The sequence below is a fragment of the Saimiri boliviensis genome, chromosome 1 (assembly GCF_048565385.1).
Source record: "Saimiri boliviensis isolate mSaiBol1 chromosome 1, mSaiBol1.pri, whole genome shotgun sequence".
NCBI classification, from domain to species: Eukaryota; Metazoa; Chordata; class Mammalia; order Primates; family Cebidae; genus Saimiri; species Saimiri boliviensis.
The window spans coordinates 197,099,891-197,124,254 of NC_133449.1; the positions used below are offsets into that span (position 1 = coordinate 197,099,891).

Sequence of the window (24,364 nt, forward strand, 5' to 3'; positions counted from 1 at the left end):
CTTTAAATTGCCTCTTGCTGCCTGAATAGCTACTATTGAAGAAATGAGGCCGTTCGTTTTCTAGACAGCTCTCTGATTGTTCTCTACAAACACTCACACAGAGTTCCTGGTTGCAGAGCTTTCTATTTTTCTCCCAGGTCATCCCAAGCAGTTCAAAAGGTGACTGCTCATGGGGAAGAGGTCAAGTCAATGCATTTTAAGAAACCTCCCCTTGTGTCTCCCCATGACCAGAATGTAACCTTCATAGAGCTTCTGAATTTGTACATTAACCCCCTTGGCACCACACCTGAGCAGTGACTGGGTCTTAATGAGAAAACACTTAAAAGAACAACCTCTGCTTGTTTCTCAGTCCACACCTCATCTTCACCCAATTATCTAAACATCAGCATTCCTTGGTGTGCTTGGCCTTGCTGGTCCGCTGGTCATAGGCTGTGGGGTGGCATTACAGGAGACTATGCAGGATTACAGCTTTGACACATTTGGGTACAGGAAGGGTCTTGCAGAGGGAAGTCTTTCAAAAAGAGTTTTTTTAAAAACCCGTAATGCTAATTTACCAGTTATCTTTATTTTCCTTTCTCCTTCTGGGTTTCTTGGTTTCCTTTAGGGTTAATGACCGTCTCTGTGTATACAGCCTATCGATTCTACATTGTCTTCCCCCTGCTCTTTGGATTCTTTACCCCTTTTTCTCCTCCCATCTTACCCATAAGCAGCAAGAGCAGTGCAAATAGGCGTTTCTTCTTTCTCTCTTCATAGGACAGATAGCAGGGAGTCTGGGATGGTGGGAGTTTCAAGATTTCTTTAAGAAAGGCATGGCCGGGCACGGTGGCTCAAGCCTGTAATCCCAGCACTTTGGGAGGCCGAGGTGGGTGGATCACAAGGTCGAGAGATCGAGACCATCCTGGTCAACATGGTGAAACCCCGTCTCTACTAAAAATACAAAAAACTAGCTGGGCGTGGTGGCGCGTGCCTGTAATCCCAGCTACTTAGGAAGCTGAGGCAGGAGAATTGCCTGAGCCCAGGAGGCGGAGGTTGCGGTGAGCCGAGATCTTGCCATTGCACTCCAGCCTGGGTAACAAGAGCGAAACTCCGTCTCAAAAAAAAAAAAAAAAAAAAGAAAGGCATTTAGGCTGGTCCAGGGTTAGGGCCTGGGGAAGGGGTGGCACACAGGGCTTGTGTTAAAGCTGTTTGCTTAGTCAGCACAATCTTTACGTCCGCTGATTGTGTCTGTTGGATGCCTGCAAGAGAGTTGGTGGATATCAGGGGCGCTGATGCCTGCCTAAGCTATTGCTTGCTACTGGTCAAGCCTGAATTTAGAGGGTCTTTGCTTTATAGACTTTAGGGGTAAAATACAGTTTGCCTTGTGGACAGGTCTGTTGCCCCTGCCCCATTCTCTGCTGCTCACCTCAGATCTGTCCCCTTTGCTGCCCCCCAACCCTACCCATTAGGAGGGCTTAATTTAAAAACACACACATAGCAAAAAATCACAGTTGCTGTGGCCTGCACCCACTATTCAGACTTCGAGATTCAGAATTCTGTAAACCACAAAGGTTTTGTGCCCGTGGTATGTTCTGGAATTTGAACTGACCGTAGAAAGGGTCTGCTTTGTATTATTCTTTCATAGCATAGATTTATCATTCTGTATCCTCTAATAATGTATTTCTGTGGAAATCATTTAGCTTATGCAGCACAGCTAATCTTTTCTTAATCAAATTTTTAATAAAAAGTACGTGACAATCCTTCTCCATAAATACAATGAGGGAAAGGAGTACAAGTATATTTTTTCAGAAGGTTTCAGAGAACTGAATCATGTAAAGCACTAGTCTGAACGGATATGACGGTACTCTTAACATCTGGCATTTATCTGGAAAAGGGCACATTTTCATCAAAATTTTAATATTCCACATGTAAGTTAAGAATTCTTTATGGCTCTCTAGTTGCCATGTTTCTGCAAGCATGTACAGTATCTATAAAGCTCCAAATAGGCTTGTTGTGGTCTGCCCTTGGTTTACTATTGCACTACGTATATGAGAAAGTTCTGCATAACTCTGTTGCTTCCTAAGGATACTCAAAGGCTGCGTGTTTCCCTAGGAAATGATCTGCTATGTTTGCACTTTTTCTTCATGAACAAAAAACTGTTGTTTCCCAAAACTGTGATATCTGAAATGAGGTAGGTTCGATGTTAATGTTTAAAATCGGCTGGGTGCCATGACTCATGCCTGTAGTCCCAGCACTTTGGGAGGCTGAGATGGGTGGATCATGAGGTCAGGAAATAGAGACCATCCTGGCTAACACAGTGAAACCCCATCTCTACTAAAAATACAAAAAATTGGCTGGGCGTGGTAGCGCACACCTGTAGTCCCGGCTACTCAGGAGGCTGAGCCAGGAGAAACGCTTGAACCCGGGAGGCAGAGGTTGCAGTGAGCCGAGATTGCACCACTGCACTCCAGACTGGGCAACAGAGCAAGACTCTGTCTTTAAAAAAAAAAAAAAAAAAAAAAGTTATGAAAGGGGAAGGTGGTTGTTGTAGGTCATGATTCTCTGCCCCAGAAAAAAATTGTTTTAAGAGTCTAAAGAGTTTAAATCTGTTGAAGTTAAAATTTAAAGTGGTGATTCTCCTTCCACTTTTTACTCTAGCCTGTTATTTTGGGAGTGAGGAAGTTCTTTCTTTATGTATCAATCACTTTAAATAAATGTCCAGTTCTATTTAAGTCATTTTTCTATGTACCCCTCAGGCCTGCAGGTGTGTAAATGCCATAGCTCTCAGCCCAAAGCACATCAGGGACTGAAGTGCACAAATTTCATACTTCTGTAAATGTTGCTCTGAGTCACAATTGTCAGGATTTAAGAAAATATAATAAAAAACTAGCTTTGAGTTTCCTGTTCTTTCTTTGGAATTACCACTGTTTTCCTTTGCCACATGAAAAGAAATGCCCTCCGTAATTGTTGTCTGTGTGTTGACTCACCTTTTTTGCCCCAGTGCATCTATTGGTGTAAAATGTGAGAATCATCAGACTGGAATGAATCTCGAAAGGCTGCCGACCAAACTCCAAGGCAGGGCTGCACCCACATTATCCCAGAGAGATGAGACTCGCCCCTGTCTGGAAAGGTTTTCCGGGAGAGTAATTCTACGACCATCACTGTACCTTGTAAGACATAACAAGCTTCACTGTCAGGAAAGACATTTAGAGCAAGCCTGAATCCCTCATGCTGAAATGTAAACCCATTATCTCTTGCTGCATACCCTGGTGAGTCCCTGCAGTCTAAGAGTTCATCATATGCTTGGCAACTAGTGCTAATTTGCCTTCATCCTCCTCAACTCTGAGCTAAATCATCCCATTTCAAATTTGTGATATTTTTCTGAGAGCCCAAAAGTAAGCTTTTTTTCTTTTTCTTTTTCTTTTCTTTTCTTTTTTTTTTTTTTTTTAAATAAATGATGCCCTGTGTTGTGGGTAATGGGAATGTTACATGTTACATGTTCGGATCTTACAGTCCTGCGTAGCCATCTCAGAGTGATGTTTGCATTTAAACTGTGTTATTACTCACACTGTTCCATGATGAGCATTTCAGAATTTTGACCTCACAGGGTAACTTGTGGGGTTCTGAGGAAACGCCCTCTGAATAACAGGCAAAAGCTTGCTCAACATTTTTTTCACCGCTGTACTTGGTCCCGTGCCTAATGATGGTCAGTGTAAACTTGTTTAGCAGTGAGGCTTAGCTTTAAGAGTTTGGGTAAATTTTAGTTTTTGTATTGTTAAAGTGACAGCATTTCTAGTCACTGCCAGACTTAGACTTTCCTTTGATATTTTTATCTAGGTTGGAAATGTGTCATTCCTAAACAGCCTAGGAGTCTTTCGTAGTTTCTTTGCTCACTGCCTTCTGCTTTCAGGAAACAAAATAAGGCAGCTTTAGGGAATTTTTCTGTTTGCCTTCTAGTACTATGCCTACAAGGAGGTGGGGGAATGGTAGACATGACAAGAAAAACAAGGATTAGATGTCACTTCTTTTGCTGTGGCATGTTTGAAGTAATGATTAGGCTGGGCTTCATGAGCTTGGGAAAATATGCAGCCCTCACTCCCTGGCCCACCTCCCTTAATAAGCACAAGAGAAATTTAGTTTGCAAATGAATGTATGTATGTGATGGGGCAGAAAGCAATGTCATTCCCAAAAATGTGTGATGATGTGATGAAAGAAGCCTTACCTCTAGGAAGCTGTGTTTTCTTTGTGATTACCCAAAAGCTCCCTACCTCCCTCAGCAACCAAGCTGTTTCTGTTACCATTAGGTCTGGAAGAGAATATGGACTTATTGGGTGGTTACAGGTTGGAAGACCATGCCGTTGGGTTGGGGGCACCTACCATGTAGAGCAGGCATCCCCAAACTTTTTACACAGGGGGCCAGTTCACTGTCCCTCAGACCGTTGGAGGGCCACCACATACTGTGCTCCTCTCACTGACCACCAATGAAAGAGGTGCCCCATATTGAAGTGCGGTGGGGGGCCGGATAAATGGCCTCAGGGGGCCGCATGCTGCCCGCGAGCCGTAGTTTGGGGACACCTGATGTAGAGAAAGTCAGAAACAACTGATAAACATAAATCCCCAAAGGAACTTTTCTTTTATCCACCCATCCCTGTGCCCTCCTCTTTATTCTTCCCTGCTTTCTCTTTGAGGGTGTCACAGAGTCCTCGTAATGGCAGAAGGGTGGAGGAGAGTGCTGATTTGTAGGAGACCTTGCATTGTTCTTAGCTATCCCATCTGCAGTCAGTAATGCCACTACTCCTGACATACTTTATTAATTTCAGAATTCGCTCATGAAATTAAGGGGGCAAAAAAGGAATAAGTCAGTTTGTAAGGGAGAGAACTGGCAAGACAATATGTGATAGAATGTTGCTGTTTCTTGTAGGTAGGGAGAGAAACAGGGAGGCTTTTTCTATTAAGATAATGCTGAGATGTTACATACCTGTCCGAATTACTAGTATGCTGTGGTTTCTAGAGACAAAGTAGGGGGACAGGCTGCTTTTGAGGGAGAGGTAGCTCCTCACAGGAAAAGAGCTGGAATGCTGTCAAGCTAGACTCAAACCACCGGGTTACATTCTGGTCTGTGGCTGACTTGCATTGTGTTGGAGCTTTTATTTGCAATTCTGACATCTTTGATTTGGCAAGGGATTGCAAAACACTCACAAGCCCTTGCCAGGCTAGTGCTGGCAGATGGGGTGGGGTGCAAGAGGTGCAGCAGCTTTGGTAGATGCATGGCTTACTTGCAGGAACAAGGTCTTTTTGGGTAGAACAGTGCCTTTTTGACTACAGAGTTCAGGCTGCCCTTTACCTGTATAGGGGAGCTTCTTCCCTGTGCTGCCGGGCACTGTCAAAGCAAGTGTGCGGATCCCACTGAAACTCCCTCTCATACCAGTGGCCTTTCCCATTTGAGCAGCACTGCTAGAAACCATCTGGTGCTGAGCACCATCCAAGTGTGCAGTCTTGACTCCTCAGGCTGTCTCCCTTAGCCCACACTAGATATGTGATCTCAAAATGTGTGACCCTGGATACCCGTCGTAAATGTGACGGGTCAGCTTGGAAGTTTGTGGTTTCAACTACTAGAAAACTGACTGTGCCTCATTTTCCTTTTCCGTGAAATGAGGTCATTGTAGCACCTATCTCGGTTTACTATGAGAATTTCATGAAAACTCTTGTAAAGTGATTGGCACGTAGGAAATGTGCTAGGCAGAATTCATCTCGAGTGTTGTGCATGGTCCTGGCTACCATTTACCAAAAGGAAAATCGACACGCTAGGGGCCCCTGGGTGATCAAGGGTTCTTCTGGAGGTTTGATGATTTAGAAAGGATGGTATTGATAGAGTGAATTATTTGGAGAGCTTGGAGCAGGCGTCCCCAAACTACGGCCCGCGGGCTGCATGCGGCCCCTTGAGGCCATTTATCCAGCCCCCCGCCGCACTTCAGGAAGGGGCACCTCTTTCATTGGTGGTCAGTGAGAGGAGCACAGTATGTGGTGGCTCTCCAACGGTCTGAGGGACAGTGAACTGGCCCCCTGTGTAAAACGTTTGGGGACGCCTGGCTTGGAGTACAGAAGAGAGTTAATTTTATCCTACTTATGGAACTAGACCAATGGGACAAGTTACAGAGGCAATTTCAGAGTTGCTTTGTAAGGTAACATTTGCAAATGCCAGTAGCTATTCAACAGTGAACAGGTTTGGCTGTCTGAGGAGCAGTCGAACTTTTTATCACATAGACGTAGTGACCACCTGCAGGTCATGCTGTAGATAGGATTCTGGCACTGGCTGGACTAATGGGTAAGAGGACAGTAATTATCTTTCCAACTCCTAGATTTAAAAAATTATTGGTTTATCTCTCTGAATACACTGGGAGCTTATTGAGAGCAAGGACTACCTAATTATTTGTATTCTTCATAAGACTTTGGAAATAGGCCCAAGAAAACACTTAAAAATTATTAATTCTAATGTATGTTTGTTACAGAAAAAAATGCAATAAACCTAAGAAAGAAAATCATCTGTAATCACACTACACAGAGATAATCTGGGGATGCCATTCATGTTTTGGTACACATATTTCTGGACTTCTTTCTAGTTAGATATCGTGGCCAAAAATAGTACTATATTAAAAATTGTTTTTGCTTAAACGTTTTAAGTGTAGCTACACATTCAAAAATGTTTGACAGATAGTTGCAGGTCATACCATCTCATGGTGGTGGAAAGAGGTAAGGATAATGTTCCTTTGTCTGTATTATCTAATTTGCTAACTTTACCCCTTCAACAAATACTGTATGAAATTCTACATGTGCCAGCCACAGTTCATCTTGTTCATGAGCTATTTCCCCAGCCTGTCAACATCCTTGCCTTCTTGGAACTCATAATGTTATGGGGGCAGTGAGTCAGTGAAAACAAATGTTACGATATGATGTCAGGTCATAGTAAGGGTTATGAAAAAGAGGAGGAAAGAGATCGAGAGTGGATGGGGGAGAATGAATGGTCTGTGGGGACAATTGGAAACCAGCGGGAAAGAATTTAGGAAATGAGTCATACATGTGGGAAATAATGATCGCCAAATTAATTATATGTTTCTCTATTTTGTTGACAACTTAGTATTCTATGCTTGTGACACAATTAATTCAAAAACTTTCTTTTTTAATCATTTTCTATCATGAATAGATTATCTTTGTGTAGGTCCTTGCTTAAAATAACTTAATTGGTCCTCTCTTATGTACTATTGAGATGCATTTTTATGGAAATTGATTTTGGGGTCACTATGTATGTCCCACTTGATTCTCTACTGTCTCTTCCCTGAATGATAGGAGGACCCAGGAGGTGGAGGGTGCAGAGTGGGCCTGAGGCTACTCCAGTTTCCAGGCTGTTTAGGATGAATGTGTTTGCCTGCTTACCTGCTGGCCCAGCCTGGGTGCAGGGAGCAGCTGATTCAATTACACATGTTGAAAGGCAGAGTCTAGATTACTATGATTAATATGATCTAGGCTCCAATGTGATGAATTGTTCTGATTGCTTAATCAGGACTTGTGAAAACGAGATAGGATAGTAATGTACTACTGTTTTCAAAGCCCAATTTTATTTTGACACTTTTCAGCAGGCAGATGGGGTGGCATATGATGATTGTGGTCAGTAAGGTGGCAGTGGATCGGGGCACCATGGTTGTAGCTTGTAATCCCAGCACTTTGGGAAGCTGAGATGGGAGAGTTGCTTGAGCCCAGGAGTTCAAGAGCAGCCTGGGCAACATGGTGTTTTGTTCCCATCTCTACAGGAACAAAATTAGTTGGATGTGGTGTTGCAGGACTGTGATCGCAGCTACTCGAGAGGCCGAGGTAGGAAGATTACCTGAGCCTGGGAGGTCGAAGCTGCAATGAGCTGTGTTCTTGCAACTGCATTCTAGCCTGGATAACAGAGTGAGACCCTGTCTCAGGAAAAAAAAAAAAAAAAAGATTGCAGTTATCACTATGGTTGACACTCTGCCAGCTGACGTTGTGGTTAAGTGATTTGCCTGCAGTATTTCATCTAATCTTCTCAACTCAGAATGAGTGGGTGTCATTCCCATTTTACAGATGAGTAGACTGAGGCTTAGAAAAGTTAAATGAGTTACCCAAGGCTGAACTAATACTCAAGTCCAGGGTATTTTGTTTTTGCTTTGTGACAAAGCCTAGGTCCTTAACCACTAAACTGTTTTTCCCTGTTGTTTTCTTTCTATCGAGTCTCTTTCCTATTTTCTTCCTTTTCTGGGAACAAAGTGATCTGGGTTAGGACTGCTGTTGGCTGGGTTAGAGTGATTTGGAAAGGAGAGAAGATTCAGACCTAAAAGCCTTTCCTTCTTTTATCTAAACACACTGTTCTCTGAAGCAGTCAGCTGGGCACATCAGAGAGCGAACACAAAGCAGATTTGAAATGTGTCTCCTCTCTCCTCTCCCAGTGCTTTGGATTAGACGTACCAGCAAGCGGTAAATGGCTCATCCGTCAGCAGCCCTGTGGTGAGGCAAGACAAGTCAGGGCCTGCTTGGGCCTTCCTGGAAACGGAGCATGCTGTGGCATCAGGCATTTTAAAACTGATTTTCTTTCAATGGAATAATGCATATTAAAGTATCTTTAAAAAGATGGGAATGCATTTTAAAATGATTGTATTGAATATCTAAATAGCTGACATCTTGGCTGACTTGTGCTTTACTTGAAAGTCTGGAAGCATGTGCCTTGGGTTTTATGTAAACTCCACATGTGTATATGTAGGTAATTATATGTATATGTGTATATTTATACATATGCAGACTCACACACACAGAGATATACACACATGTAAGTCTAAACTTTCATTTGCTTTCCCAAAGAAAAAGTATTGTCCTTAATCCATTAAAATCTAGGGTCTCTTCAAAGCACTTCAGCCATTGCTGTAAAAATACTTGGGCCGTTACTGATCTGTGGAGTGTATTGACTGTTTCACCATTAAAGGTTCTTGGTTTCTCTAGAATGGGGAATTCAATACTTTCTAAATTGGATCAATATAAAAATTTATGAACGATACAGACCTTGTCAGAGAACTCTTTTACTCATGTTCATATAATTCTCTGTGGGAGTTTCCGCCTGTGGGATCACATCAGTATTTAGCATGCACTGAAATATTCATGTCCTCTGATTAGCTGGATTTAATTGTTACATCTTCATCTCCTTCATGATGTGTCATTAGGATGCAACCCACCTTGAAATTTAAGTTGGTGCAGGCAGCTTATTGCGGCGTCTTTATTTTGTCTGTGTTTCTTTCCAGAAATGCTTGTATAGCCACATAACTTTGGTTTCCCTTGAAAATAAATATTACAAGTTAAGATTTGTTTTTAGTGGAAAATCCTAACTTATTTTTAATAGCTACTGTTGTCTTATAATATTTGTATAGGAAATTTTTACAAGATATATAAAATAATCTTCTGTTTAGATTTTAAAGATCACAACAGTTGAAGTAAACTTTCCTTCTCTCTTTAAGCAAAGTTAGGTGTTTGTAAGGGCTTTTTTTTTTTTTTTTTTCCCTATACTGCAATATTGTCCTCTTTAACTTTCCCACATAGAATGTGGAAATAGCTGGAGGTTAATTTTTCGCTGATTCCTTCCTGGGTCTGATACCATCTCAATGGTCTTCTGTTTCTCAAAATGTTTAAAGTTTTAAAGAATGAATACCTCTCTCTTCTTCATTCTAATTGTGCTAATTCTGCTTTCCCCTCTTATCAGAATAACCCTCTGAGACCTTTTGTTCTCAACAGTTTCATGGGTATTTGTACAGATCTTAGAAGTACTATGATACTCTGTTGCAAAGCATGATACATGGTAGTTATGAACAAGACCATGGGGTTAGACAGTCCTGGGATTTCATTCTAGGTCTATTACTTACTAGCTTCACAAGTTACTTAACCTCTGAGTCTCAGTTCCTACCTCTTTAAATTGGAGGTAACTGCAATACCCATCTCAAAAAGCTATGTGAAGAATCGTTGAGAAAATGCATGTTATGTGCTGACTATAGCAGTCTGGCACATAGCAAGCAGTTGTGTTGGCTAATATTATTGCCGGTAAAATTAAAATTATTGCGGGACTTATTTTCAGAGGAGCATATGTTTACAGATGGGATGGGATTGAGGGTCATCTTCAAAGCCGATTGTCAGTCTCAGACACCCCCCCCCTTGGGAGCCATTTCCTAACCATTTATTTGAAGAAGGGGAGGTGTGGCTTTAAGTGGGTCCTGGGGACCAGTTTGACAGCTTTCACAGTGAGTACCTGGTCCTGCTTTGTGATCTGGCACTGTTCCCAATACCAGCTAACCTTCACTGGGTAGGGTTAATTTTTCTTAAATAAACGGTGTCCCAGTGCTGCCATGTTGAAGGAGCCTTCAAATTCTGTTTTGAGCAACTGAATTTCAAGGAGGTTTTAAGAAATAATTCAGGGGCCCTGACCTTTCAATGACATGATCAGGTAAAGTGAAAGATGAAAAGCTGCTGCTTTCCAAGTTGATCTAGGGCACACCAAAGATTTACATGCAGTGGGACATCTTGTAGATTAAATGTAGTGAGTTTTAAGTTTCAAGACTATGAGTAACTTTTCTTGAAATACTACGTAACAGGTGCCCCTAGCTGGAATTCTAGCAGTCAAGAGGAAAGTTTCAGTCCTAGAAGTGACTGAACAGGCCTGATGGTGTCCATCTAGCAGGGAATGCTACCCTTTTGCTAGACATTTTGTTCTTTGTGTATCTGAATTAGAATACCTGGCTGTGGAGTCTTGGAGGGGAAGCTGAATGAGGCTGTTTGTTCATGTCCAGATGTTTCTTACTGTCTCTAAGTATAGCTGGGACACACGCATTTTATTCACTACCCATGAGCTGTTGGATGGTCACTGGGAGAGAGGTGGCCTCTGGACAGGGAACCAGGAAATCTGAATTTGATGAACCTTGAACTTCCCGTCTAAGTCTGTTTCATTTCTCTACAATGAAGGAATTGGACTAGATGTTCTCAAATTCCCTTGCCAGTGGTAAGATGATGTGTGATTCTGAGAACTCACTCCATTTTTAGGGAAAAGATCTTGGCTGAACAGTTTTGTATAGAGTGAAGCTTCCTTAAATGTTTAAGCTTCAGCAGATTCTTTCTGGGACCAGTGTACAAATATAGTATGCAAAGCCCACAGTGCAGAACTCAGGTGTCTGGAGAGGTGAACATGCCAGGCATGCACGCTTACAGATTTAAAACTAGAAGAATCTCGCCGGGCGCAGTGGCTCAAGCCTGTAATCCCAGCACTTTGGGAGGCCAAGGTGGGTGGATCACGAGGTCAAGAGATCGAGACCATCCTGGCCAACATAGTGAAACCCCGTCTCTACTAAAATATAAAAATTAACTGGGCATGGTGGCACGCGTCTGTAATCCCAGCTACTCGGGAGGCTGAGGCAGGAGAATAGCTTGAACCCGGGAGGCGGAGGTTGCAGTGAGCCGAGATTGCACCACTGCGCTCCAGCCTGGCGCCTGGCGACAAAGCAAGACTCTGACTAAAAAAAAAAAAAAAAAAAAAAAAAAAAAAAAAAAAAAAAAAAAACTAGAAGAATCTTAGGGATAATCTATCTGATACAAACCCTTCTACAAAGTATGAAAAAGCACAGAAAGGACAAAGAGAATCACCCAAATTTGTACCACACTGAGCCCCAAACTTCCTCACAGCATTGGAGGACTTGCCCTCCCCCTGCTCTCACCCAAAATCACATGAGTGCTGCCATCGTGAAAACCCTGACTCTGCTTCTCCCTGTCCCTAGCCCTGCCAGTGCACACACCTCACCTCCACCCCACATCCACTCCCTCCACACACACAGGGATATACGGGCACGGGAGAGCTGTGGCATGTTCAGTTGGAGGTGCCAGCGATGTACATGGTAGAGATTTGAGCATAGAGTGCCTGTGTGTCATTATCTCTGGTACTGTTAGGTTGGCATAAAAGTAATTGTGGTTTTTGCCATTGCAATTACTTTTGCACCAACCTAATATTTATGACTTTCTTCAGTTGGGCTATTCTCTACCCCTCCTCTGTGCCTTGATTTCCTCGTTTGCCAGAAGGAGGTGATAATATCTATCTCACAGCATTGTGGTAATGGTTAAATAAGATATGGCCTGTAGTGTGCCTAGCCAAAGCCCCTGATACCCGTAAGCACTCAGCAAATGGTAACTGTTAGAATTATTACTTTCATAATCACCGCCCAGTGGCTTGGAATTCTCAAGCATATTCCCAGACTTTGGCATTGAAATTTGACACTGCCTTTCCTCTGCAGCTGATGGAACAGGTAAAGTGTATGAAGCATGCAGTGTGGGACCTGCCAAAAACAGGTGTTCAGTGAAATTGAGTTGTTCTCATTTCTGCGCCTTTAAGGAAGAGGTCACTGGATGAGAGAAGTTGGCACTACCCATTGTCATCACTAAAACATCAGCAAAAATTGTGCATACTTTGACTCCGGAAAGCAAGTGGCTCAGCTAGAAAGAATGTACAGTAGTGTCCCCTTACCCATGGGGTCAGTCACGTGCAATCAACTGCAGTCTGAAAATATTAAGTGGAAAATACCAAAAATAAACAACCAGTGGTTTTGAAATTGTGTGCCGTTGTGAGTGGCCTGATGCACTCGCGTGCTGGGCTGCTTTGTCCGAGCCGGGGAAGGGCTCTTTCCTTTGTCCAGCTTATCCGCACTGGTTGTGCTCCCCGCCCATTGGCCAGCTGGGTGATCACATCAAGTGCCATGGAATCACAGTGCTTGTGTTCAAGTCATCCTTAGTTTACATCACAATGGCCCGAAGCACAAGAGTAGCAATGCTGGCGTGTTGTTAATAATTGGTCTGTTCTATTAATTATTACGGATCTCTTACTGTGACCAGTTTATGAATTAAACTTTATCATAGCTTTGTATGTATAGGAAAAAACATAGTGTATATAGAGTTCAGTACTAACTGAGGTTTCAGACGTCCACTGCGGGTCTTGGAGCAGATCTCCCTCCGTTCAGTGGGGGACCCCTGTAACTCCTGTCATGACTCAGTGAGAAGGAGATAGAGGCATGCTGGCGCTGTGTGTTAATGAGCACCTCAAGTAGCCAGACCAAGTTAAGAGAAAGAAAGAGCAAGTATGGTTTACCCCAGATGAACCCGCCTCCCAACAAAGCAGGGAAGACTGGTCCAGCCCTCAGCACCATGAAGTGCCTCCGCAGCTCGAGGTGCCTGTATCTGGATAGGGACTGTGGGGATGAACTCATTCCTCTGCCTCAGCTGTGGCTGCAGAAGCCTTTGGGCCCTTTGAAGACAGTGCTGTTCACAGTGCAGACTGAAGTCCCAAAAAGATGAATCTAGGCTTTCCACCATTTTATTCAAATCCTGCATTCCTTTTACCAACTGTGCTTCATGGGAAAAATAGTTGTCCCTCAGCAAATCGGGCATCACAGCTTCCCCTGAGGCCACAAAGTCTTGGCGGGATGAAGGTCAGAGGACCTGATGCCCGGAGAGTGCCATGTGCACTGGGTGGTGCAGGCCTGTCTGCTGTGTTTATTGCCAGTGGTAGCAACATGAAAACGCACCTAATAACCAAAAATACACAGTGACGCTTCTGTAGGGGCTCTCAGCAGAGTCACTGGACGGCAGAGTTCAAGGGCACCTTATGAAGTATGAAGCCTTTTGTCGCACAGCAGATATGAAATGAAATAGACATCTATCCACTTAGCACAGAAGGAACCCCTGGGAGAGAGTGTCATGAGGGCACTGCTCACTTCTCACCTGGGCCCCAGGGGGCTGGACACCTTTCCTCTCAGAGGCTAAGAGGCCCTGTCCTTGCAGTCAGTTGAACAGTGAAATTTTTTTACTCGAGTTATGTTTTATCCAAAAATAACCATTTTGACAGTTAGCTTGCAGCCAAATGTCCAGGTGGTTTAGTTTCGTTTGGATACACAGCGTAAAATGAATGTAAAGCAGAGCTCAAAACAGCCTAGGGAAGTAGGGCTTTTTATCTCCAGAAATGTGAGGAATGTATGGATCTCTATCCTTCATGCGCTAGACCCAGATTTGTATAGGAAGTGTCAGGGTCCTATCCAACCTCGTTTAGGGCTCATGTTAAAATTTCACTGAGAATTAAGAGCCCTGGCTATCAGCTCCTTAAGCCTTAGGATTTCAGCAGAATCAGGCAAGGCATCTATCATCTTCTTAGTCTCGTACTATCCACCAGGCGATATACTTCTCCAGGACAGGACTGTTTTACTCCTCAGAATGTCCCTAGCACCTCTGATGGTGCTTGGTCTGCCTGAGAAGGTTATTGACTTGAAACAAACCCATTTGTTGAGTGCTTATGTGATTCTAGCCACCATGATAGTCACTTTCTGAATGCCATCTAATCTGTCTTAACACAGCCTTACAATGAAAGAGATTAAATTGTGCAAAGATAGTCCACCAACAAGTGGCATAGATAAGATTTGAACCCAGGTTTTTCTGATTCTGTGAATTCGGGTTAGATCAGCTTCATTTGCCAGAAGCTCTCAACATACAGTGCTTTATACAACAGAGGTTTATTTCTAGCAGTTACGTAACCGAAGTCTGGGGTTAGGCAGTCCAAAGCTGGTGGGGTGGCTCTGCAAAGTTGCTAGGGACTCAGGCACCTTTCTGCCCCCTAGAATCTCAGCTTTATGGCACAAGATGGCTGCTAGAGCTCCATCCATCATGTAAGATACCAAGCAGCAAGGATGGATGACAGGAAAAGAGGTGTGGCCTCTCACAAAGGTTTTCCCATACCTCTCACACAGTGTTTCTGCTTACATTGCATTGGTCAGAACTTTGTCACATGGCTATATCTGGCTCCACTGGCACTGAAGGATGGGAACTGGGATATTTTAGCCAAGCAGCAATATGACCAGCTAAAAATCAGCATCTAACTCCTGAAGAGGAAGAGAAATGTGTGTTGAGGAAGACACTAGCACAGCCTCCAAACAGCATGTATTTTCTTTCTCTTTGGTTCATGGAACATATTCTTTTCATCATACTTCATAGTTCATATGTCTGAATCTCTCACTCAAGTTATAGGCCATTTCAGAAACCAGATTATGATTAAAGGGATTCTAAAAATTGGCATAAATATAATTTCCTATTTATACATACTTGACAATTTTGGTTGCTGTAGTACATTTATCTTTCCAAGATTTAAACCCACTTTCACTCCTTTTAAAAATTACCCGAAGGCCCTCTCATACACTATTGGTGGGAATTTAAATCAGGACAACCATTATGGAAAACAGTGTGGAGGTTTCTCAAAAAACCTAAAAATAGAACTACCGTATGATCTAATCCCACTACTGGGTATTTGTCCAAAGGAAAGAAAATCAGCATGTTAAAGGAACACCTGTATTTCCATGTTTATTGCAGCATTGTTGACAACAGCCAAGATACAGAGTTGACCTAAATGCCCATCAACAGATGAATGGATATAGAGAATATGGTACATATGCACAGTGGAATATTATTCAGCTTTAATATTAAGAATGAAATCTCACCATTTGTAGCAATGTGGACAGAACTAGTGGCCATTATGTTAAGTGAAATAAGCCAGGCATAGAAAGACAAATATCACATGTTCTTACTCATATGTGAAAGCCAAAAAAGTTGATCTCACAGAGATAGAGAATAGAATGATAGATACCAGAGGCAGGGAAGAACGTGAGGGTAGGGGGAGGGATGAAGACAGGCTGGTTAATGGGGACAAGATGCAGTTAGAAGAAATAAGTCTGGCTGTTTGGTAGCACAGCAGGGTGACTATAGCTGGCATTAATGTATATTTCAGGATACCTAGAAGAGATTTGAAATGTTACTAGCCCAGAGAAATGAAAAATGTTTGTGGTGATGGTTATTTTAAATATCCTGATTTGATCATTACACATTGTATGCATGCATGCATCAAAATATCACATGTACCCCATAAATATGTGTAAATATTATCTTTCAGTAAAAAAGTTGTAATTGCCCAGAAGGACAACTAAACTAATTTTTTCACACTTGCCTACACACAGTGACCCAAGTTCCCTTGTGTAGAATCACTCACAAACACTCTAGCTTTTGAATTTGCATGGGTGCCACCCACTCAGCCAGAGGCAAGTGAAACCCCAAAAGAGGGGAGGTTATGTCCGTTTTTGATAACTGAGTTCGTAATGAAGGGGGACAGGGAGAGCCATTAAACTCAAAAGCACAGAGATTGAGTGTCCAGCACTCAGACTTGTCATGGGAAACCCATTCCTCTCCTGCTCATCCAGGAGGTCAGGGGGTGGATTGTCAGCCGATTCTAGGTGGTGTGGCTTGTGGCTCGTGGCTCATTGGTACTTCCCCCACTCCACCTCCTGCGCTCTCTAGTTGTAGCCTCTGCCAAGTAATTTTCAGTAACAGCAAGAGACATGTTTTATTCTACCTCATTGTTACAGTTTTTCCTTCTCTCAGAAGAGCACGTGAACAGACAGACTGCAGCAAGGAAGCAGAATAACCCTATACGATATTTATGCTGCCCAGAAAACAGTCATTTTATTTTATTGCATCTTTAATATAAAAGTAACTTCTTGTAGGGAAAAATGCTCCTTAAACAAAAAGTACCCAAGCAAGAACAGTTTAAAACCACTCAAACCCCATCACTAACACACAAGAATGCTCTTTCAGGTTTATTTCTCTGTCATATTTTCATTACTTTTACAATCAGAGAAGATCAGTTAAGTACAATTCTCAGCCAAGTAAAAAACTGAAAACTTCTGTCATGTACAACATCATAGAGCCAGAAAAGAGTGCTGTGGCTTGGCCTGGTGCTCAGCTGACCGTGAGACCTTGAGTAAGCAAGTCAGTCTGTGGATTTCAGATCCTCACCTGCAGTTATGCAGTGGGGGGCATTGGTACCAAAGTTCTTTTCCCTGCTCAGACATCTGTGATGATGACACATGAAACAGACTGTGAAATGTATGTGGGGTCACAGAGCTGACGTCGAGTCCAGATGTTTCTTATTGAGGGGTCTATAGATAGATTCCAGAGTGGGTCATCACTGTAATTGGGTGGAAAATATGCGTGCATCCCAAACTCATCTCTGCCCTGGGAGAATGGTCCATTGCATTCACGAGATTCTCAAGGAATCTGTTCTTACCTCATAGATAGGCACCTTCCATCCAAAGAAGTGAAGGGACTTGCCCCCAGTGGGCATCTGACCGCTCTTCCAGGAAGTCTGGAGAGCTGGTAGGCCAGAAGGTATTATCACTCCAAGCCCGGTGCTATCCCCAAGAGCAGTGACCATCCTGGACCCCTCTTCCAAGTCTGTGATGGAAGTAAGTACTCTGTCTATCTCCATCTGGCTCAGTTCATGGAGTCTGTGAAAGAGTATGCAGCATTCTCTCAGCTTGTCCCTCTGGGCCTCCCCGAATCCCTTAAAGCAGCCTTTCCCCCCCGGAAGTAGAAGAGGGGATATAATGAGGAAGGGAAGCAAGACTAGGCTCACAGAACTGGGATCCTTATTCCCATTCCTCAATTTCTTAAAGAACACGTCAGCTCTCAAGTATTTTATCCCTCTCATCGGAGGTGAGGTGGCAAATCCGCTCTCAAGACTTTGTATAATAGCGTAAAGTGCCACAGTGTCGGATGCTGAAGGAAAATCCTCAGATTGATAGTTCACAGGCTGAGGGGGCAACCAGCTGTCAAAGGGAGTGGATTTCTTCCCTCTGCACCCAACAAAACAATCTCCAAAAGATTATACAATGGGAACACTGTGGTATTTGTGCTGAGAAGTCGTCACACAAAATGTTGTATCTGAAACCTACAGTGACCTTTTCCAAGCGGCCTTAGCCCTACATCAGAAGACAAATACTACCAGTTTGCTTGACATTTTCTTTAATTTTAAGCACTCCTGATTTCAAATCAGCTATTGATCTGCTGGTTTGCTGCTCCAATGCAATTAAGTGAAGGCACATTTACTTCTGTTAGAGTCTAACAAAAACAACTGCTTTGAAACCCCACACCCTCCCCTGTATCTGCTTCTCCCTCACTCACCACCCGCTCCCACCCTCACCCCGAAGCCTGTCAGCCAACATGCTGTGCGTGGAGGACAGGTTGCAGAAAAGCTCATTTTTCTAAGCCTCAAATGAGAGTATTCAAAGTTGAGTTATGTACCATCATCCTGTGTCCAGCTTTAAAGATCAAATGTATTTGCTCACTTCTTACTTTAAATCCTTCTTGGCAGAGGCTACAGAAAGCCTAGAAAGACAGGGGATGGTTTGTTCTGATTCCAGTTGTTCACCCAAATGAAGTATGGAATTCAGCCAGGGGATGGTCTGAGCCCCACCTAGAATGGAAGCTTTCAAGGTTTCTAAGGAAGTTTCGGGGTGTTGCTGGGACCAGTGTGTTGAACAGATCTTAAAAATAGTTCCATCCATCGACCTGAAAAGTCAAAGAAGGGATATGTGTGGTGGGTGTGTGTGTAGCCAAAGCCCAGCCTTTAGAACTTGAACAGGTTGAGGTTCTGGATGTATGTGGGCCTCTTGTTAATCTGTTGAAGAGCGTTCTTTCTAACTCCTGTTAACCCAGAGAACTGGCTAGGGAAAGAGATCTCAGTTGATTGTTAGTTTGTCTTTTCACAGCATCGTTTCTCAGAGTTTGGGTGCTGCTCCTGAAAGAGGGCCTGCCAGCACATAAGAAGCATCTGTCTGGCCAGTACAGCTTCGCAGGGGAAGCGGGGAGGCAAAGAGGAAGCAAGAACCAACAAGAAAATAAATGGGCCAACTGTACAAGGCCATTTAAAAATCAGCTCTGCCACTTGGTTTTCTTAATGCTCAGTCCCTGTCTGCCTGTGATGCATGCAATTTAGATGACTGAATTCCAAAAAACCAATTCAGCTTTTGTGTTTTCCAAAGGTGAAAATTTATATGGTTCTGACTTTTCTTTCTCTCATGATTAGAGTCAGGCCGCTCCCCTTTAGCCGTCAGGCTCTTCCTCACAGAGTAACTTGGGGAAAGCCATTAGAAAGAAGTTTTGTTCTCTGGCCAGATTATACCACCCAAAATTAGGTCCCACGGCCCACACATAGTATTTAGGGTCACCATGTAACCCAGCACGCTGGTAACACACCTGATTTGTGTCTTTTGTCCTCAAGATTCGTAACACTTACCTTCATTCTCAAAAGCGTTGCATTTTGGATGATAGGTTTTTAATGTGGTTATGCTAGTTGTGGGAATGAAGGGAAGGAATGCATCTCTGCTTCGGTACTCTAATCTCTTCCTTTCTCTTACCACAGCTCCATTCGGCAGCCCTGGCATCACTAAAGGGAGATATAGTGGAGCTTAATAAACGTCTCCAGCAAACAGAGAGGGAACGGGACCTTCTGGAAAAGAAATTGGCCAAGGCACAGGTAAGGGATCTGGAAAGTTTTTTTATTTTTCCTTTAAAAAACAAAAACAAACCAACCTTAATTTTAAGATAAAACATGGGTATAGAAATTCCAACAAAACGAATTGCAGCTTTAGCAGCAAATACTCTTAGTCTGCTCTGGCTGCTATAACAAATACCCATAGATTTGTGGCTTAAACAACGTTTATTTCTGACGGTTCCAGAAGCTACGAAGTCCAGGGTGCCTATCGAGGGATCCCTTCCAGATGGCTACTTTTTTTTTTTTTTTTTTTTTTTTTTTTTTTTTTTTTGAGACAGGGTCTTGCCCTGTCACCCAAGCTGGAGTGCAGTGGCACGATCATGGCTCACTGCAACCTCAACCTCCCAGGCTCAAGCAATCCTCACACCACAGCCTCCCAAGTAGCTGGGACTGCCAGCTAATTTTTTATATTTTCTGTAGATTTGGGGTTTTGCCATGTTGTCCAGTCTGGTCTTGAACTGCTGAGCTCAAGCGATCTCTTGCCTTGGCCTTCTAAAGTTCTGAGATTTCAGGCGTGAGCCATCATACATAGCCTTTTAATTACCTTGTTAATATTAATTTTCTTCCCTTGCTTTGATTTTTCAAGGACTTCTATTATTTGTATGTTAGATAGTCTTTATCCGTTACTATCTTAAATATTTTATATCTTTTTAAAATTATTTCTCTTTTCTGTTTCTCTTGGGGTGTTATATGTTGTTTTTAGCCTTTTTTGCCTTCTAGTATAGTCATTTCTGAAAAACATTTTCAATCTATTTCAGATTCTTTTCTCACTTCTGAATTTTTCTTATTCTTAATTATGTTCTTTTCTGTCTTGAGTCTTTTAGTTTATTTTGAAATAGTAGGCTATTATTTGGAGTGTTTTTGTTTGGGGGATTTTGTTTGTTTTTGGTCTGTGTTGTGGCATGCTTTTATGGTTTATAAGGATGTTTTGACCTTATTTTGTATAACTTAGTATGGGATTTGACGTCAGTATTTTTCTGTTTTTCATTTTCATGTGAAAAATAATTTCCTTGAACTTTCAGGGGGCAGGGTTTAAAACGGCTTTCTAAAGTGTTGTGAACCTAGCCTTCTGTTGTTTTCTTGTTGTCAAAAGTGGCAGCCTACTTTCTGTCACTCTCTGGCTCTGTTCCTTTCACCTGCTTTTATCTGGATCTTTTCTTTCCTTTGTCACTGTAATTCCCATCCTTTTCAATTTTATTTCCACTCCCAGCAGTTTCTCTTCCTGGAAGGCAGCCCTGAGGGCAGTCTCCAAAGTTCACAGGGACTAGCCTGCTGTAGCCTCTTCAGATCTGACTGTGGGCCCCCTGCACTAACGCTTCCGTCAGGCAAAACCCCTCCTAGTTTTAGCTGATGTTCCCCAATTGGGCATCCTTACGTTCCTGTGAATACCTTTTGGTTTTTTAGGAGTTTTTCAAGTTCTCAGATACATCAACCTTGTTTCCCTCTGATTCTTGCCATGGTGATGCCACTCAGATCTTATGGATGACGTTGGCTGCTTCGTACCTGCTTGTATTTTCTTGTTCTCAGGCATACCTTTCTCTTGGCTTTGGGCTCTACTGTGTAGGTGCTTTGTTTATTTTTATGTGAGAATTCAGAGAAATTTAAAAACCAGGCTTCTATAGCCTTCCAGAATGACCTATGGAAATTTTTGGAAAACTTTTCATGTCTCATAATCAAAGATTGTTTGAGTAGAGGGAAAAGATTCTCTGTGCTTAAGATCATCCACTTTCACGTTCGATGGGCATCTGAGGGAGATTAACTTGATTAACCAAAGATAAATAAGTAGCTCAGCAAGGCCACCAGTGCCTTTTCTTACTACAGGGTATTATACATGACAAAAATTTTCAGTTTTTACTTAGATGAAAATGTTGCTTAAAATATTTTCCTTCTGATTATAAAAGTAATAAAATAGTGATAGAAGAAATTAGAAAGCATTAGAATATTTCAGTGGTAATCTCTGAACTAAAACTTTTAGTGCTTTTTTGTTTGTTTGTTTGTTTGTTTTACGGTGTTTTTTAAGAGAAAATTGTTATTTTTGTATTTTAAAACAACTAAATGGTGGTGACTATGCTTTCTAATTTATACCCACCCAAAGTCAACCATCATTAGCAATTCTTATTGATGAGAATTTGTTTTAAAAAAGAAAATTGTGAATGTGTTTAATTGGAAGCTGGCATGTACAATAGTCTTGGATTTTAAAAAGTGACCAGGAAGGTATTTATTAAAATTTAAGCCTACAAAGGCAGCTTATGCAGAGGATGGTAAGAGGATAATAGAAATGTTTTTCTCTGCTAAGTCAAGGATTGATTCAGCTCTTTTTTTCACTTACGGTCAAGCCATCCTCATGAAATAGCTTTTGATGACTGATTTTACCCCTGATGATGACGGTCACATCATAGAACCATTTATTGACTCTCTTATTTGCGTTCTTAGGCGAAATAGATTTTAAAATTACTCTCTGCTCTTCTCACTGGAAATTTCTTCCCAGTTCATATACTGGAACCTAGGAAAGAGAACATGAAAAAAATGTCAGACTTACCATCTCATATCTTTAAAAAGATGAAATTTATGCAAGAAAAAAATAAGAACAATGAAATGACTGTGCCACATTTTCTGTGTTGTATGCCGTGGTAAAAGATTCATGTTTGAGGCTTTACCAGATTGTGGAAGAGCAAATTCATGTGTAAATGTATGCTCTGTGGCTCTAGTAAGTTTTACCAGCTCTCTGAATATTGTAGTGCTATGATTAAAATGTAAGATGTAAATGGTGGTTATGTTCAACAGGCATTACCAAGAGAGCTGCAACATCTGTTGAATAATCATTAATGGTGGCACTGGAACTGGTTGAATAAAAGTAGGTTTCTTATACATGCTTATGATGTCAGCTTGTAGGTAGAGTTTTGAGAATAGCGGTATGAAGGGAAGAGCCCAATATCAATATGATGGAGACGACTTACTGCTTCTATATTAGTTTTCTATTGCTGTATAATAAATTGCCATGAACTTACTGGCTGAAAACAGCACACTCCTATCTTCCCAAATGGAATAGGGCACAGACATGCACCAACATCCTACAGCCCGGCGGGGCCCGAGCCTGTGGGAAACTGGCTAAGATCATTTACAGTCCTGATTTGATGCTTTTAGCATATTTGCTATTTATTTAGTACCAACAGTTATTTTAGATCACTGCATTTTTAAGTGTTTCAGAAGGAAACATATCAAACAAGCTTATGAACCCATTTAAAATCGGTGAGCAGTAATGTGGAACACTTTCTATTTCTAAGCTGTTTATCTTTGGAAAGCAAGTCTCCTGAATTTTCTACCTCTTGGTTTTCGGGAAGAGAACACACACAGTTTTCCTTAAGTGGATAGGAGAGAGTGTTTTCTTCTTCCCTTGTTTTCTGAGAAAACTTTTCCGAGATGTAGCTGGTATGTATTTTCTTTGTTAGGGTCACCCCATTCCATTCCTTTCTTATTCGTTTATACTTCTGTTTGGTAAACTACTCCAGCTGCTTTGCTCCTTAATGGCATTTCCACCTGTCCTGGTGCCCCTTTTTAGCCAGCCCACTTTCCTCTTAGCAAGGGAATCTGGGCAAGAGCTTAAGAGTGAGGGTGGAAGCACCCCAAATAGTGTTAGCTGTGACAAATCCTGTGTGACCTTGAGAGGGTAGCAACAGTTGTTAGCGTATTTTAAAAGGGAGTGGTACTAACCTGCTTCACAGGATGGTTGAGAGAGTTAACAAATTAAGGATGGCCTTGAATTTTCCAAGAACCTAGTTCATAATGCTCTTAGATTTGACAGCTGACAGTAATGCGATGATTAAAGATCAGTGGCCTCGGTGGAGTAAGATAAAACCTGGGGAAGAACATTAACAAAACCATAAAGCTGCTTAGAGTCACCACACTGCACAGGGTTTTTCCAACAGGGGCTCAAGTTCTCAGGCCAGACTGTCTCAAGGCTGACTCAGGGCTTTATCCCTGGATTGCACCACAGCAGGGATGAGGCTAAAGGATTTTGTTCTCGGTGGTTGAAATGACGATGTTGTTTGTTTTTATTACACATTTTTGCATATAGGCAATTTCACCAATTTATGTGACTAGACACAAGCATTTATATGAATTTTTAATTTGCTTCATCATCATGACAGGAAAGCTAAGATCTCAAGAAGAAACTCAGGGTATGTATTAGGTGCCAGATGAAATCTGGGAAAACCCAAATTTCGTCATATCCAATTTCAATCCTTTTTTTTCTTTTCCCTTCAAACTGAAAATCTGTAGTTGTGAGACAAATCTAGACTCCTAATGATATTGACCTCCAGAAATTAATGGCAGGCAAGACATTGCAACCACAGGCTTTCTGGCTTTTTGGCACTGTGCCTTCAGTCAAAAACTGAATATGGGCTAGGAGGAGGGAGAACCCTGGATGCAATTACCTGTAATGATAGAAAAAAAATAGCATGTTATCTGAGACCCTTTTTTATTTTATTCAGCTGAAATTGTATGGGGTGTTTCTGTCCAGTACAGAGAAGAAAATAATCTCTAACTTATAAATTGTAGTAGAAGCAACTGCCTTTGGTCCCAGAGGCTGCTAAGTAAATTATCACTGAATAATTGACTTTGGAAGCTAAAGCTGGCTTGTTGGAAGCTGGAGAGACTTTGAATTCCCTGTTCTACACCCCCTTGTGTCTCCTTTCCTGTTTTTATCCTCCCAGGGGGTTGAAGAGAGAGCTCTTTGGCCTTTCCTAGCTCTCTTTGGTATTGTGAGGCCTAACATTCTCGCTTCCTGGAGTTCACAGAGGAGTTTCAGGGTCTCAGGACAAGGCACCACCTGAGATCCTTAGGTAAATGGTGAAGAGGATGTAAGCCCACAGGTCAGGGAGCCAGGGGAGGAAGAGGAAGAGGGGAGAAGATTGTGGCTACAACAGCTTCTCT

At 42.2% G+C, this 24,364-nt stretch overlaps 1 protein-coding gene across 3 annotated transcripts in view; it reads left to right on the top strand.

Annotated features, from left to right (window-relative positions):
* Window positions 1–24,364, top strand: part of MCC (MCC regulator of WNT signaling pathway) — a 445,857-nt gene that overhangs the window by 302,454 nt on the left and 119,039 nt on the right. For all 3 annotated transcript variants that reach the window (XM_074382537.1, XM_003920691.4, XM_074382539.1), the window contains one exon: window positions 19,301–19,414. In XM_074382537.1, coding sequence (XP_074238638.1) covers window positions 19,301–19,414 — 114 coding nt within the window. The remainder of the gene's footprint in view (window positions 1–19,300; window positions 19,415–24,364) is intronic.